The 18,468-nt window shown below is 35.3% G+C and overlaps 1 protein-coding gene across 3 annotated transcripts in view; it reads left to right on the top strand.

Moving 5' to 3' along the window:
- The first annotated feature begins 16,045 nt into the window (after nt 1–16,045).
- The window catches only part of robo1 (roundabout guidance receptor 1), a 285,387-nt gene continuing 282,964 nt past the window's right edge, over nt 16,046–18,468 (top strand). For all 3 annotated transcript variants that reach the window (XR_001846813.1, XM_017610129.1, XM_017610117.1), the window contains exon 1: nt 16,046–16,594. Coding sequence is in view for 2 of the 3 variants with exons in the window: in XM_017610129.1 (XP_017465618.1) it covers nt 16,297–16,594 (298 nt within the window). In the remaining variant the exon portion in view is untranslated. The remainder of the gene's footprint in view (nt 16,595–18,468) is intronic.

The following is an 18,468-nucleotide window of genomic DNA, read 5'->3' as shown; positions in this document are numbered from 1 at the left end:
ATTTCAACTAGGCATTGAAATATATGCCATTTAAAAAAATGCCAATGACACGATTATTTTTTAATGCAAAAAAAAAATTTCCACTACAACCGTAAAGTAAATATGTTTACGCTTGTACTCCCGTCAAGGATACAGGCAACCAAAAGAGGTAAATAAACACAAACAAAGTATGAGCACAAATAACCAGCTCGGTTGAACTTAATTTGACAAGTGATATATGATAATTCTATACATATTTGATGTCATATCAATGCACTGTACTGACAAGCAAATGGTAATATCATGAAAAGAAATATCAAATTGCTGGAAATTGGGGAATGCTTATGACAGCAATTCAGAGAGAAATTTGATTTTGAAAAAAAGGAATAAAAAATTGTAACAATAGACAAGTAAGAGAAAAAGTGTATAACGAATGTTTGGGTCGGCAAAGGGTTACATGGAACAGGTGTTATTTATTTACAAAATTTATTTAATTTAAGTATAATCATAAGCCTTTGATAAACAAGAAAGGTATATAAGAAGACAAAAGTCTTTCGTAAGAAAATTGTAAATTCTGGCAAGTATCTTTAAAGATATTTACTGTCTTTCAAAGGACGAATTGAAAGTGTTTTAAAAATTAAATTGAATTAAAACAAGTAAGAAAGTCTAAGTTCGGGCGGAGCCGAACATTAAATACCCGGCGCAATTATTAAATATATGTTTTTCTCCTTTCCGAAACCTACCGCTAGATGGTTAGCCGGGGCGTATCAATTTTGAGTAAATTAGCGTCCTTAAATTACGAAATATTGCAGTTTCAAGCATATCTGAAATTTACTGTTATATGAAAAGCGGTCGTAATTTAGTCCGATTTCAATAATTTTCAACGCTTTGCTTTTATGTGGCAAGCACAATAACCACACCGAGTTTGGTACAAATTGGTAGAACGGTTACCGATATACTTATATGTGATCATAAGTGGGCGGTGCCCCGCCCTTTTCAAAAATTTTAACATAAACGTATTTCTTGGTAAAGAATTGTTGCAAGCATCAATTTTGAATAAATTAGCTTCAATATTTACTGATTTATCGAAGATTTTGTATTTCTCTAAATTACCGTTATATGGGATGTGGGCGTGGTTATTGTCCGATTTTTAAAATTTTCGGCCATTTAGTATGCTGTACCAAGGCCAACAACTGTGCCAAGTTTGGAAGAAATTGGTGCAGCGGTTACCAAGATATACACATGTAACCATAAGTGGGCGTGGCTACGCCCATTTGCCAAAATTTTGTAATATTCTTATTTTTCGTCTAAAACTCGGATCAAGAACTGTGCCAAGTTTGGAAGAAATCAGTAGTTACTAAAATATCGCACTTTTCGTATTTCTGAAAATTACCGTTATATGGGAGGTAGGCGTGGTTATTGTCCGATTTCGCCCATTCAATACCATCCGTCCCATGCCCAAAAGAAGTCCACGTACCAAGTTTCGTTAAGATATCTCATTTTTTACTCGAGTTATCGTGTGCACAGACGGACGGACGGACGGACGGACGGACGGACAGACAGTCACCGCTTAATCGATTTCTCTTTTCATTCTGATCATTTATGTATACATTTGTCTATATCTATCTCGATTCGTTTTGCCTGTTACAAACAACCGTTATGTGAACAAAGTTATAATACCCTTGTGCACAAGTGCGCTCGGGTATAAAAATAAATATATTATATATATATATATTTTTTTCATCCTAAAATAATAAAAATTAATAAATAAAAGAAAATTAAATTACATAACGAAAAAAATTATTAAAAAAGGAGGCAGTCGATTTAAATATTTTTATTAAAAAAAAAATATTAGATCTTAAAATTAAATGAAATAAAAAAAAATATTTTTCTTTTTAAAACAATAAAATCTATTCATTAAAATAAAATAAAATTAAGAAAAGAATAATCAATTAAATTTAAAAAAATAAATAAATCAAATTTCTAAAAAGTAAATGATATTAAAATTTCTTTTTTTTTGCACAATAAAAACCAAAAACTAAAAAAAAATAAAACTTTTGTGCTAGAATAACAAAAGTCTTTCGAAATATCTTGCCATCTGTCTTTCATTTGTCTTACGAAAGACTGCCCTGAAAGTATACGAGTTTTGTCCCTTACGCGATTCTTCAATGCAGATACATACTGAGTTTATGCGTTGACGATTGTTGCAACAAGCTATCAAATCCACTGAAGCCACTTAACTTTGACGTTTTGTAAGATTTCCTTTTATATTCGATCAAATAAAGTTTGATTTTTTTAGCCATATCTGCTTCAGTTTCTGTATCAAAATTTGCATGCTACATCACTTCAAGTGGTATCAACAGCACCTGCCACTGCAATGACAGCTAATGTTTATGCGTATGCGCCAAGCATTTTTGGGTGGATTCTGCGCATCCTGCAGTGCCACACCAGCCAGTGAAAGATGATCAATTCATGTCACACAAACGCTTGTTGCAACAAGCAGATATAAATTTAAACAAGTGTATGTATATAAAATTGTTGAATAGCCACTTTGCTTTGCTTTGGCGATTGTTGCATGTACGCGGGCGCATACTCGGAGTAGTGATGGCATAGCAACTGTTGTATGCGAACCCTTTTACTCAGTTTCATTTATTTATTTATTTCTATTTATTTAAATTCTCTTTTTTATTTCAAAATTTGCTACGTTGACTTTCAAGTGCACTTGAACTGGCGTTGCATACTGCAGAAGCCAGTTTACTACTCACCATGCGTGTGAGTATCTCTTGTATACATTGGCGAGCAACTCGCTGTTTGCGCATTCAACTTGCACTATGTACATATGTAGTTACGTGCATGCTAGTTGTAGCTACGTACTTGCTTTTTGTTGCATGTTGCAAGCTTCGCTCAAATGCCCGTCAACAGTAGCAATGAACAAATAAAAATGCGGGCGCTGATTGCTTGGCTTTGAAGTTGCTGAGTGTGTACTTGTCTGTCTCTTTGTCTGCACTCTCTGGTTACTCATTTTCCATTACGTGTGAATGTTTGCATAAAATAGCAAGGGTGTAAAAAAAAGTAAAGTAAAACGAAAAGTGCACTTGGTAGTAGTAAATTTAATTAAAAGCGCAGCGCTTTTGAAGTATTTAGATACTTGAAAGGACCTTGAAAATGTATACGCTCCGAGACATAGTATACATATGTATGCACATGTGTACACTTATGTCCCATTGATAATACGTATAACCACAATTTGCACCCACAACTGCATGGTTAGGTTTTATAGGGTTAAAACACTCAGGAATTAAATAATTTAATGCTGAATTACACATGAATAACGAAATGTACTAATTTAAAACTGTTGGAGAAAATAACAATATTTATAAGCCTTTAATTAAAATACTAGCAAATGCCCAGTATGTTTCGCTGCACCTTAAAGTAGTTTAGGGTTGTTACTCGCCTTACACCGGCCAAAATCACCACACAACGGCCAAATACGGTTTTCTTAAACCTCTCTAGTCTGACACCAATATAAAAATATTTCATTTAGCGTGTTTCTTAAACGTAAATTACCAGGTTGACCTAGCTTTGCCCGGAGTGCATATATGTACTTTTTAAAGATTTCAAGATTTGGATAGCTTTAAAAAAATATTTTGGAAATAAAAAAAAAAATTGGTTTTCGACATCTATTAAGTAAATTGCTTTCTACTCTAAAATTTAGGTGGAAACCCTATTCCGAAATATACTGGAATGAATGGTACATATCTTGAGCATATGTGTACTATGTATACATAAAAAAATGCTGATTGAAATTAACAAAATAAAAATTTGTAGTACATAGAACCGTGGCAATCTTGACGGAAAATATTTTCAGACCAAAGTTCTCAACAATACCTTTCATTTGATACCTATATTGCGATGTTTTAGATAAGTTGTGTATAATCAAAAATAAGTGGCAACCTTACACTATTATCCTAAGAGATAACATTTTATATATAGAGAAAGCATTGTTTAAGAACCTTCTTTTGGTACCCATGAATAGTAATATTTTACCTTTTTTTTTGTAAACAAAAAATTAAATAAATATGCGATTTAAAATAGGTGGCAAGCTTAAAAAAATCTTTTTGAATTAGGGATATTTAAAATACCTTCCATTTGATACCCATATTATGATGTTTTAATTAAATTTTAACTAATTTCGAATAGGTGGCAAGCTTGTACGAATCTTCTCGGAGATAATGTCTATTCAGATAACCTCAGAATCCAAAACATTATCTGTGTACAAAATTTCATCAAAATCGTTAGAGCCGTTTGCTCGAATTGCTCGTTTAATGTAATAAGATATATTTCAATAGGCTGAAATAAAAGTGAAAATAATTTTTTTTCACTAAATATTCGTATAGTGAAACATTTTTTTATTTCACTATCACTATACTATAGCGAGGTTGATATAATGCAATTCCACACTAAACATCAAGCGTAGTAGTGAAAAATTTTGCATGAACACTAGCTACTAGTGTAGCGCAATAAATAATGTAATTTATTTCTTATAATTTCTAGATTCTATTACTGTTTACTATGTAATCAGCATTCTGATGTATCCAAAAAGTCCGAAAAAATTCATATTAAATCGCATCCATTCCTCGATACTAGGTTATGCAAAATTGAATGCCCCATTTTTGCTAGGACATCGCCGTGGCGAAAAAATGAATTTTCGAATGTGAAAGGGGCTGCTTTACTGATTATTTTTTCGATTACAATACATTACGTTTTCCAACTGGGTATGTACACTTACATATACATACATATACATACTCAGATGTGAAGATTCAAATACGTGCGTGCTAAAGTTTGGTATGAAAATATTATTTTTAAACACAATCATTTTCAAACGGTAATCAAATATAAAGTATTCACTTTTACTATGCATTATTTTCCTCAGTGTACTGAGGTGATATCAGCCTGGTATCTAGTGAGGATCTCCAGCAGTTTGATAGGCGTACTTTCCCGACAGAAGGTCAGGATATTCCAGGTGCACTTTTGGTAAACGTATTCCATAACCATTTGCAAGGCACTTAATCTTTCGATTGGATTTATGTTTCGAGTCCATAACCCTGCGCGCAAAACAGTTTTTTAAAGAGCGTTTTTAATGAATTTCGTTTTAGAATAATGTGATAAGGGTACTTCTGATAATTGCATATCAAGCACAGAAAAGACTTTTCATAAAGAAAATGAACATGTTATTACATTACCCTGCGAAAATTTACACTGTAATGGGAAAGAAAGATGATCAGGAAGGAAATATATAATTCAATTTTAAATTTGCTCGAAAAAGTCAATAAGATTTAGGAGAAAAACATCACTCAAATATTCTTCACAAAAATTTGTGTGCTTAGTAAAAAATACCCCTAAACAAACTGCGTTCTGTGCATCCTAAATAAACATAGGCGGTGTCACGCTTTATGGTGCCCTAATTCAGGAACTTTTAAATAGGAGTGTCAAGCAGCAGCGCTGGTTATAGCATAAGAAAGATGTAGAAAACTGCGAACAATCTCAAAAGTACATAAACACACGTACACAGCTGCAACACCGGATGCATTTATAAAATCAACATCAACATCCTCCTACGCATTGAGCTGAAGTGGCTGTAGCCATCGCCAGTACTTTTGCTGTTTTTAATGCCGCCAACATCCCATGACAATGAACAAATGCGGACGACACTTTGCGTGGCGACATTTGCTCCACTTCCACTTACACAGCGTGCAACACTTTAGCGGACAAACAAACGGACGCACGGACTGGGAGATGACTTTTGTGTCGGCTAAATTAAAAAATACGGTGGGGACAACTTTTGTTTTTAGAAATGAAATGAATTGATGCGAAAGACGGTAGGAAGGGAGATGAGAGGCTGGTGACCGTAGTACGCGGCGGTGAAAAGTGGTTTTAAACAAAGAAATTTGAGGTCGTGTTTATCCGAGTCCTGAAGTGGCAAAGTGTGCGTTTCCGCCACTTTTTGCTAAGCAACTACTACATAAATAGCGAAGTAAGCTCTAGCCAGGAGACTTTTGTTTTAGATCTGACTCTTTTTTTTTTGTTCTGTGTAAGCTCTGTAGGTAAGCTGTTCGAGATGGGAGTTATTAGTGTTGAGCGATAGAGGAAAAAGTGAAGTGATTTAAGAAAACAAAGCGCATGCTGGTGGTTTTGACGCATAGTCGACATGTTTAAGCCTTTTCTTATGCAGAGCCTTTGAGCATTTGAGCTTAGCGTAAGGAGAAGCTGAAATATGAAAGGAAGCAACTCAAAGCGCTTTGTGCTTGTTGGGTGTTGGAGGAAAATAGGGCAAATAGGACACTCTCATACGAAATGGGCGCATAAAATATAGCTACTAAATACATACAACAAATGCTACAGAAAGCCAGCAGGGCAATTAATATGTGTGGCATGGCGAAACAGACATACAACTATGTTGCCACTGGCACAGAAAATCAAGTATGCGTGGCATGCCACCTTCAATGGTGATGTCCTTTGCAGCAACACAAAAAGCAGTTAGCTAGTAAATAACTAAACAAAGCTAAGGGTAAACAAAGCTTAACAACTTAAAGTGACAAAAGCATGCCACTAAAGTTCTGAAGCTACGCAAACAAGTGCGCGCTACTAAATGTGGCAACAAAGCAAAGAATTTTATGCTGCTGCAGTTATATTTAGTAGGGAAACGCAATACTCAAAAGGGGCTAGGAAATAAGAAGTATTTACTCTGCCTATTGTTTGCGCGCTTCACTGAGGTGTGCACACATATTCGATGGTTTTGTAAGCGATGCTGCGGTTTGAGCTACAGGATATACGCGCAATTTATTAGGCCAAATTTCCGGTCTCATGTAAACCGATGAAGAAAGTAGTGTGAGAGGGTGACAGCTACATCTAAGACAACAACAAAAATACACCTTGGTGTCCTACTTACTTAAGCTAAATCCGCAATTATTACCTACAGGATATGCAAACGGAAAGGACGCAGGAAATTTTCACGAAAATCTCATTGAAGCAAAGCGTACTCACTTAGCTGCCACTCAAGCGTTCAAGCATTTATCTGTTCATCCGCACGCGCAGGAAATTGAAATGTAAATTCGAATCGCAGGAAATACGCACAAATCCACAAACAATTCGCGGACCTTGAGATGTTAGGATGGCGGTGTAGAGGCATACGTGCATGTGTGCATTAGGGTGATCTAAAATAGAAGAAGAAATATCTCCGAGTTGGAAAAATTTTATTTGCAATTTTAAAAGGTGCCGGTGCGCATTTGAAACTTTCCGTGTAAATAAAAAAAAAAATTAGCTCATTAAAACTTTTATAATTATTAAACTTTTTAGGCCATGAATTTGTTAGGTTAGTTATTTTGGATCACCCTAATGTAAATACATACCTACATACATACACATTAAGTTAGATATTAACGCATTTCATAGCTGTGCCCCGCCCTCTTCAGTCTGCCAAGCAAACTTAATTGAAACGATTTGACAGCTTAATTCCATTGAATTATATTTACTTGCATTGGCGTTTTCGCACTCATACATACGCACGCCGCCCACTTCTTAATTCACATACATATACCAAGCTAGCGAACTTCTTTGCTTGCAGCAAGCGAAAAATTAAAAAAAAGAAAAGTAACAGTGGCAAAAGTGTCACAAACAAAACTTTTTCAATTTAATATTATGTTTTCTAACTCTTAGCTGGCGATAATCAAAGGAAGCTGAAGAAGCGGCATATACTTGGTAAAAACAGAAAAAAAAGGTAAACGAAAGAAACTTCTCCTTAACCATTTGCAGCATACAAGTTAAAAGAAATCAAGCGGTCCAAGAGATCCCATTCTACCGCCTCACCAAATCGTTAACTTAGCAAAAGTTGCAAACAAAATCGAGTTTAGAATGCAACAAACTCGAAATGTCGCAACTTCAGTGTTCTCGTATGTAGTTGAAACTTTTCTACACGCTTATTTAAAAAGTTCTTCGCCATTTTGACTGCCTTTTTCATGTTGCTGACAGGCGGCGTGTAGGTTTGGGGCGTTTTGGCCGTCTTATTGTGTGGCGAAACTGAATTCCCATAATGCCATGTTTATGGCTTAAATAAATACATGTGTTTGGAATGGTATAAGTAAGTACGTATGTATGTCCGTATACGATTGCGTATTATGTATGTCCCAAATATGTATACAGCAAACGAAACCTGTTAACCCTCATCAAACGCACCTTTTCACACTTGCGGACAGAATTGAGGTAATATGAATACACTGAAAGAATTATACGGAAAATGCAAAAGATGAATGAAAAAACTCCTATAAGGTTTCTCGCCTTCCCTTAATATTACCTGAGCTTCAAGAAAAAAAAAATATTTACAAAAATTTTCAACACATAATAATTTTTTTTTTTAACAATTTAATTTAAACACATAATTTACTCCCAACCAACCAACCGCCGCTAAAGAAGTTTCACTTCAAAAATAAGAGTGCTGGGTGCCATTTTTTCGGACTTTTTAAGCGAGATTGGTCGATTGGTTACGCCGTTTTTTTATGGAATGGTCATTGTTTAAAAGCCTTGGCAGGTGGAAATTTGTATGAAATAATTACGGCACAGCACAAACTTAACTTTCCCCCAGACACGTCTACTGCGATTTTTTCCATTATTTGGCGTTTTTGCTATGGAAACACACCTTTTTCGTCTTTTTATATGTATATCCTCTGAAGAGACTGTCTTATTGAAAAGCTCCACAATAAGTAATTTTAACACAAAGCTCTACTTTCGTTAGAGTATAAAAACCTATCGTCTAGTTAGTATGGCACCACCGTCTTTCAACTCACATTTATTACATAGGCTGTCTGAGTGTAGAGTCTTCAATGAGGAATACAATGTTGAATATTTTTTCCAAAAAGCGCGAAGAAATAAATGCAATTTGTTTGGCGTCTTCACTTTCTTGACACAGAGGGCCTAGAGGATAGTCGTCGCCGTAGCTGTGTGGTTTAAAAAGGTGTCATCCACTCGGTATGGTCCATGTTCAATCCCTAGTAAGAGCAACATCCAACAAAAAGTTGTATAAAAGCGTTCGTTCCCCACAGAAAATGGCAAATTTTTGCAATGAAAAGGCTTCTTATACATATATCCGTTTTCATTCGTCGTCTGTGGAATAATCTATAACTCTGTTATACATGTTCATATGTATTTAGGTATACCGAGATTTGTTTGCGCCTTCAGTATATGGAATTCAATATATTTCTGGGAGCTCCACTTCTGCCTAAATTTTTCCTGAGATCACTCTCTTGCCTTTGTCTTCTAATCGTACACATCTTTCTTTCAGTGTATTGCACAATACAGTACGGTAGATCAAACAAGCATTTTAAATTGATTTCGCAGCTACCAAAACCACATTTCTTTGGCATAAGCTTTACAAAATTTCCCAAGAATATTATTTAACGCACTGAAACTGTGAAACAAGAATATAAAAAATGTGTCCTTTTTTTTCTTACACACATCCATTTCTCGATGCCTTGGAAGCAGTGAAAGGAAGCAAGTATCGCATGTGTGCACAGACACAATATAAATACAACTAAATAAATTTGATTTGTGTGTATTTGTTCTCCTTCTGCATCGATGGCAGCCTTTAGGATTCTTCGTGCATGCGTGAAATGGGTCGCTGCTATAAGTTCAACACCGCAGGATATGCGCTGCTACATTTCACATGACCACAAGTGTACATATGTACATATTTATGTACATAGATTTACTTAAACATGTAATTATGTATATACTAGTACGTAAGTATGATACGCTAGCGCTGGCTCAGCGTTACAGTTGACAGATTACAGCCACACAAACAAAAAAATATTTACTACGTTAAAATATGCTAAGAAAAAAGAACAACATTCTTTATTCGAAATGCCAGAGAAGCGTTGAATATGATTGCTACATTTTTATTTGAGTTATGATTGTTATTTGTTTTGCTGGCATACATTTCATTTTACACACACTCACACACACACCCTATTACACTCAGCGACCGCTCTGCAAGGCAAGTCAAGTCTCTTGAAGCAGCCTCCCTTCACTCATTGTTCTTTGTACGCATCATCGTCGCAGGACCAACTGGCCTCCTTCACGCTTGACGTGGTCAAAGTATTATGCTCTAAGCTCCTCGTTATTATGGTTACTTTTCATATGCATGTGGAAACATGGGGGGTGTCCCCTTTTGTTTTCAGATCCTTTTTTGTCATTTTCCATTTAATATTATGAAAGACATTTTTACTGTTAGCTTTCACGTAAGCTTCCTTTCTCTGAGGAAAATCGTTAAAATATATGCGCACCATTAAAAAAATGTCAGTACATAAATAAAAGTAGCACAGTGAAGGCCAACTACATATGTACATACATATGTAATCCGCAAGTGAGCATGCTGATGTACTTACATATGTACACTATGTGCATATGTACATACATATGTATTCATACATATATTGAAATTATACCATAGTTTAAAGGCGCAAATATAGTCCAGCACACGTTTTAAAAAGTTGCGGTTTTTTTAAGAAAAAAGTTTCATTATCTACAATAAAAAAGGCATTTGACGTGACCGAATCTGTTTTTTCTTGCTCACTGTAAATATGCCCATTTCAAAAAAGTCAAAAGGAATGTTGATTGATCGAGGCATTCAGAATGCATGCTTTTAAAATTTTTTATTTGTGATCCCTTATATCAGCAGATATTCTACCAATTGAAAACTTTAAAGGCAAATTTTGCAAAATAATTTTCTTTGTGCTATCAATAAGTTTAAAATTATAATCCTAAAGCTTCTAAACATGTTTTTTTTACGCCAACGTAGACCCCCAATAAGTCTCCTGGATGACTTTGGGAATCACTGGTCTAACAGATAACTAAACTTTCCAAAAAGGCCTAGGATATGTGTCTTTCCAATTGTCTTTTTTTATAGCACCTTTATGAATTCATACAACTTTGGTTGCATTTTGCCACAAATTTTAAATAATTTTCTATATTATTAAACGTGTGATATGAGGATTCAGTCGCTCTTAATTTAAAAAACTTTAATTCTGCAATTTTAGTTTTTCGAGTTGGGAAAATAAATCTGATTTGAAAACATTTCCAAAATACTGAAATCTAAACAAAATTACACCTGGAATATAAAACATAAAAAGCGGTTTTAAAGATTAAAATTTTATTTTAATTGAAATTTTTAAAGCAAGTTTTAGATGAAAAATTTGTATTGCATATTTATCAACGCACCACAAAAATGTTAAAAAATAAGCCTAAAAATACGTACCATCCAACTGTGAGCAAAGTCAATACCAATTTATGGGGCGTTCCATACCAAAACGGACGGGGTCCACACTACTTGTGTTTGATTTTTTTTTAGGGTTGATGAGTTTGATTAACACATTTAAAAAAAAAAATAAAAATTCAGTAGCTTCAAACTTGGACCTTATTATACTTAAACTTAATGAGCTACAAAATTGCATACTCAAAAAAATTCTATAAAAAAATTAAAAAATTTGTAAATTTGTTATGTACTCATTTTACTCAACTTCGATGTAACAAAAAAATTCATAACTAAAATTATTGTAGAGTGCACCCCAGAGCAACCATTGTGACTTTTTCCGATTTTTTTTTTGAGATGGCATATTTTCAAAACCTATTTTTTTATCAAAAAATTTGTATGCGAAAAACTTTTCAAAAAAAATTTTTTAAAAATATTTCTTTTCTAGAGAATTTTGATGTGTGTATGTGTGATTTTTTTTTTTTAATTTTTTCTCCTTCCGTTCTTGAGATATTTTTTTAAAACTATCAAATCGATTTGTTTTTGTTTTTGTGCTGTAAAGTTTTTAAAAATGTATTAATCAAGCTGAAATTTCGTGTTTATTTATTATTCATGTTTATGCATCAACCCTCAAATTTTAAACGAATCAAACACATGAAGTGTGAACCCCGTCCGATTTGGTATGGAACGCCCCTTATATACATACATAGCTTATAAATAGTTGTAGTTGTACATACATGTGTATTATGTGTGTCCAAGAAAAAGCGATTATTTTGAATTTAAAATTCAGTGCGGACAAACTGACCTCTTAATCTATAATTTGTATTTTTTATTTTATCTAACAGTAGAGTTTACGAAAGGGGCTTGAATATTTAACTCTAAGCATATGCTACTTTTTATTTAAAAATCCATTTATTATAAATTCAAGCTGCTAAATGGGATTGGCCTTAAAACTGTTCATGCGTTAAGAACATCAAGCCTTATGCTCCGTTTTACTATAGTTAGCTAATAAAAAAATTACGTATGAATTCCCAAAAAGCTTAATTACTATAAAGCGCCGCAAAGTATGTAATAAAACTCTTAAAAGCTTATTTGCTTGCCATCTAGAATATGATTTTGAAAATAAACTAATTTCAGCGGCACAACAAACATATTTATTTAGTTGTGCTTAATTAACGCAACAGCGCATAAACTGCCGACAGCCTCGTCAGGATAAATAATTAGTCCTATCGATGACTAATGGCTGACTAAGTTTGGCTAGAAGGAGAGCGCTCACTGATGATGGCTGCTGACTGTTGGTTGTTGCTTGCTAAATCCGGTGCGCCGGAGTGTGTGAGATTGCCCTATGGCACGCTATGCGGTTTAATGATGCAGAAAGTGCGGTCAAATGCGAAATTAATTTAACGAAAATTACTAAAGGGGTTATTAGAGAAATATTAAATTTTAAATTGTGTAGAGCGAGAAAAGGATTTAGTCTCGTTGCTCTTTGATTTGGCGCTTTTGCTGTTTCGGTGAATGGAACACGTCGCCGCGCAATGATGACGCTTAAATTAATTTGTCTCAGCAACAATTATTTCCAAGCGAGTTAACTTCTATCAAAGCGAGCAGAGTTGAAAAGATAGTGAAAGGAGGTGAAAATACATAGTAGTTTACAAGCAGTTGCGTATGTTGGATAGTGGATATGGAGGATAAATGGCTAATAAATTTTTTTATTGGTATGAAGATAAGAAAAGATGGCAATTATATTCTCTTCGCATCAGCTTTTGCAGAGAGAATTTTTAAAGCAGCTGCCCAATGCCTTCTGATGGCGACAATAATAACTAGGTATCACTGAGTTTCGGAAAGTCTTCCGTTTTGTATCTTATTCTTTCTAAAATGATCACTAATTAGTTTGGTCAAAGTTATCTGCCTCGATTATTGGCATATCAAAGCCACACCTAGCGACCTCAATAGCTACCTCGTTTCGTTCTATATTGCTTTGCCCAGTAAAGACTGACTTTGGTTTGGGCCATTAATGCCAACTCCGACGGACATTTTGGTACAATTTCCGACTTCAATAAGTAGATCCTATTGCATGCCTGCTGCGGACCGTGCAATTTAGTAGAAAACCAGCTACCTTACCAGTTCGACAAGTCAGATTTTTTAGCTTAAAATTACATCCAGGTCTTTTACCGCAATAAATTTTATCGTATCAGTCGCGCTCAGCTTTAGGTTCTGACATCCGAATAGCTTCAAAACTGTATCCACTGTGGGGATTGGTAATTGGATGAATCTTTAGCCTTGCGCGGGGTATGCCTTTGAGCCAAACGTCTGGGCCAAGTGCTTTTAAAGTCTTAATACTTTCTGTTGCTGCAAACGTACAAGCTGTCAGTCTCAAGCATCCATCGACAAACTTTTCTCCTACGGAAGCCGTTATCTTTCTTTCGAGGTCGATTTTGTCGATTCGGTCTGCCCGCAGATCAATAGGCGAGTCGTAGATTCCAGAATACTTCGTCTTTTCTAACTCTTCTCGCCCGGCGCGTTAGATGTCAAAATTTTTAATGCATTCACCTGGAGACCTGTGGGTTGCTGGTATTGAGTTACCACCTGAAATCAGTTGTTAAGAACTCTTTTTTCCCTGAAGATCCTTGTTCCATGGATCTTCTGCTCTTATTTCCTTGAAGATGCTAACCTGGCCTTTTTAACTCCTTTTCCTCACCCGTAAGAGCCTTTGCAGATATAAAAGGCGGGGATGGATCGTTTAGTAGCACGCTCTCTACCTCGGGTCTTATATGTTCGGTGTGGCTAACCGGTGACAGCGAATGGTCGTCGTCGGGAGTATTGCTGACCTTTAAGCCTAGGAGCTGGGAACTGATGCCGCGATCCGCACCAGTCTTCCAAAGTTGGCTTCCCATTACTAAGCCACGAAGCCTGCAGGTCTATTTCGCAGCCGGTTACCGCACTCAGATGACTTTATCGCCTTTTATACCCGCTATTTTATTTATTTTTTTCAAAAACAGAATTAAGTAAGGAGTACGAATTTTAAGATAAGAGTTTTTCAAATTTAGTTAAACTCAAAACTGCATAAAAATTTGTTTAGGAAAAAATAAATAAAGCCCACTGCTGATATGCATATATCCATCCACCTTTAATAAAACTATTAAATTTATCATTAAAAAGCTTAAGTCCTCCCCCAACTTTTACTCTCCCCTTTTTATTCTCTCCGCCACTGTTGCTGCTCAGCCAAGTCATCCAAGCGGCAACGTCCGTGTCTCCTTACTTATTTGCCATAATTTCTCATAACTTTATGATAAAAACCCCGGCAAACCGAACAGAATGAGAAACAAATTTTCCAAGCCATGACAAGGATGTAGCCAACCTAAAACGACAACAACAAGAGCAACAACAAGAGCAACACAAATACATAACAATAAAAACAAATGACAGTATCAAGAAACTATGACACAAGAACTTATCAAAAAGTTGTTTACAATTTCTAACTTGAACTTTTCCGCTTCTCAAATTTTTATTTACAGTTGCACAAGCAGCAGCAACAGCAACATCAGCAGGATATGAACGCCCAAAGTAAAGTGCATAAAGACCAATGCCAGACTGACAGCAGTATAGATATGCCGACGCAAGAAGGAAGTCAACAATCGCACTTATAGGATGCTTAAGTGAAAATGTCGCCACGTCCACTAGAGAAAATGCGCTCCGATCCGAAAGAACATGCAACAAGGGCCACACTTGAAACTTCTCACTGAAAAAGCATTGAAGAGAGGGAAAAAAGATCAAAAACATAAATAATAACTAGTCAACAAAAATGTATCGTGCAACAAACTTGCCGCCGGCTTGCAGGCAACACAAATAAAAGTTGTAAATAGAAATATTTTATTATATAACTGTAAAACAGAAAATCGACAAAAGTTAAGATGCAGCCACGACACTGTGTGTGTGTGCGTGCAAGTAACTTGCAATGAAACACAGCAGCACAAGCAATAAAGTACGAAGTGATAAATTGAGCTGAAAGTATCAAGACGTTCATAAAAATTTCCACTGGCGCAAATTTATAGCGCAAGGACTTAGCAAAAAAAGCAATGGATACTCAAACGAAAGCAGTGTTGTGTGTGTGTGTGTTTTTTATACAAATTTTTTTTTTTAATTTCGTTCGTGCCGCGTTCAGATAACCTTGCCGCCTCGAAATTCTACAACCACGCGCTGCTGTCACATCCATGCCCCCTGCATTTGAGCTAAATATGTATGTATGTGTAGATCACGTTTCATATCCTTGTCGCATGCAGCGCGAAGCTCAAGTGCAAGGTTCGCTTATGCTAGTTAAGCGCAAAAACTCAACACATTTCCCCCTCTCACTTTTCTTTTCAGCAAATCCCAGTGTTTTTTTTCGCCAGCTGCCTCATGAATTTTGAAAAATTTTCGCGTAGGAGCAACGACGAGTGCAACGAGTGCCAGCAACGCTGTATAGCTCGGCATTGTTTTTAGGAGCCGCAACACGTCTCGCAACGGTGAGTGAGCGAGTGTTGCACGGTAGTGACCACTCACCGCGCAGTGCTTACCATGGCGCTCAATGCTTAAAGCATCACGACTCTGTTGGCATCGCTGAAAGCACGCAAAATAATCGTGCTCGAAGAGAAATTGCAAATATGTACAAATAAAAATTAAAATACGATTGTGGATTGGAATAAAAGTGAAATATATAAACGAAAAGAAAGTAACGAAGCGGAATAAAAGCAAAAAAAAAAATTGAGGCAAACAAACTGGAGTGTATGTAAACGTTGCATTTCCCGCTCGCGTTTTGTCGTCTCGTGCAACCCTGCCGAAAGCCGGTCCTCCGCCAAAATGCAAGTTCAAGTTCAGCGTTCTTGAGCTACTTAAGCTAGCTATACACACATAGCTTGCTTGCTGGCTTACTTGCAACGTGCCACATCTTACGCTTCGTTCGTCGGTCGGTCGGTCGCGCGGTCGTTCGGTCGAACGATTGGCCGTTGTTGCTGGTTTTTTGTTGTGGTCGCGACAGTATGAAATCGAAACCGAAATTGAAATTGAAAATGGCAAACACAAAACAAGGGAACAGAAGCGGCAATAGCACCAGCATCTGCGCTATTTGCAGCCATAAAAATGCACACAATGCCATTGTTGTTGCGGGTCAAAAGTGCCGTCGTGTTGTAAACATGTCACGCACATCGTCGCTGCCACACAGTGTTGCGCGGCAACAGCTCCGGAATTGTTGTGCCGGCTTCAAAGCCCTCCGAGGATTACTACGTCGCATCGCAGTTTTGTTGGTTTTGTTGCTGTCAATTGGCGTTTGTGTTGAAGGTAAGTGGCCTGCGTGTTTTCATTTATTCAATTTATTAATTGTGAAGGTTATTTATGTAAAAGGAATCAAATCTGAGTTAACTTGTTGTTGTTAAACTCTTGTTGATCATTTTGTTGATAAGTGAAACTTTAGAACTATAAGTAAAACTAGTGAACCCGAATGGCGCTAAAACGCCAATAAATTTTAATTTCAAAATCCTAAAAAATATTGCAAATGTTAGTCAGAGTTATAAGCGTTCAGGGTGCCATATTTCATAGAAAAACCGCGCACCCGTTTCTAAGTGAAGAGAGGTCTCGCATAGTGCAGGTTTTTATTTTCATCAAATTTCAAATAACAAGTGTTTTAATAATTCATTCAACTTATTGAATTATTTTAATATAACTTTTTAAACACGTAGCAACGCTCTTCAAACATCCAAATATTCAAGCTAAAGATTGCTTAACATTCTTTCGTTAAACTCCTACATTTGTATATTTCATATACTTTTTGTATTAGTTAATTAAATTAGACCTTTCAAACAGGTGGCAGCCTCCTTCAAAAGTATTTTCAATCTAAGATCTTGTTAATGTTTTGCTAATAAATTAAAAAAGTTTTGCCTTTTGATATCTTATAAAATAAGTAGATTTTTTAATTTTTAAAGTTTTTATAAGCAAATATACTTTAAGCAAGTTAGTGAAATTTTTTTGTAAGCGTAGTGACATTAGAGCTTTAAAAAAAAATATTTTTATAACTTAAAATGTTTTTTTTTTTTAGTTTGAACATTATAAATATTCAAGTTGCATTAAAAATATGTTCCCAATGAGTGTTTTCCATTTCGTTTATATTTTCGAAAACGGCATTTATTCAAGAAAATATTTCTTAAAAAAAAATTGTCAGATTATTATGTGACAAATTTTAACAGTGTATTTGTTTGCTATTTAATTTAAGTTATTCTCTTATAAAAATTTAGTTTATTTTTAACAAAAATTAATGTTTCAAACTTTGCACAAAATTAAAAAAAAAATCAACAAAGTTTTGTACAAATTTAATCCGTCAATAATGGATGTCAACCGAACTTAATTTTGGGGGCCAGTGGCTGAAATGGTATTACAGATGATAACTGGCAACTAAAAGCTGGCAACTGACTACTGCATTTTTGTGGTCCTACGGAATTTTGATTGAGATTAAAACTGTTTCTTCACCTTATTTACAGTCAAGTCTTAGTTGCTAGAACTTAACTATATGTGGTTGCTATTCATAGAATTTGTCCAACTGAATACTCAGTTTTTTTTTTCAATCCAAAAGCCTAGACAGCATACAGAAGCGTTTTTGGTATTTATAATATTTTATTTCTAATTGAATGCATTTTTCGTGCAACCCTGCTAGGTATGTTCGATTTGTTCTTTGAGGTATGTTTATTGAACATTATTTGGTGTGAACACCTTATTTAAAAGCTTAATTAACTTTTTACTTTTACTAGTGTTCGCCCAGCGGTTGAAATTCAACCGCTAAAATTAAGGATAGTTTATGTGAGTTCAGTTGAGCTTAAATAACATTAGTTGGAATGGGTTAAGTGGAGTTAGCTTAGTACTTAGCATACTTAGTACTTAGATAACATAACATAACATATGTAGCATAACACACCACAATATCGCACATTCTTCAGTTGTATTTTCTTTTTATCCCTATCTCTTTCTTCCTCTCTATCTTTGTTCTATCGCTTTTAACGTTTATGTTTATGTTTATCTTCACCTTCATGTTCATGTTCATGTTCATGTTCGTGTTCAGTTCATGTTCATGTTCATCCTCATCTTCATCTTCATCTTCATCTTCATCTTCATCTTCATCTTCATCTTCATCTTCATCTTCATCTTCATCTTCATCTTCATCTTCA

This window comes from Rhagoletis zephyria, unplaced genomic scaffold (assembly GCF_001687245.7).
Source record: "Rhagoletis zephyria isolate East Lansing unplaced genomic scaffold, Rhagoletis_zephyria_1.1 Rzeph_scaffold_00011, whole genome shotgun sequence".
NCBI classification, from domain to species: domain Eukaryota; kingdom Metazoa; phylum Arthropoda; class Insecta; order Diptera; family Tephritidae; genus Rhagoletis; species Rhagoletis zephyria.
This window is presented reverse-complemented; position numbering and strand designations above follow the sequence as displayed.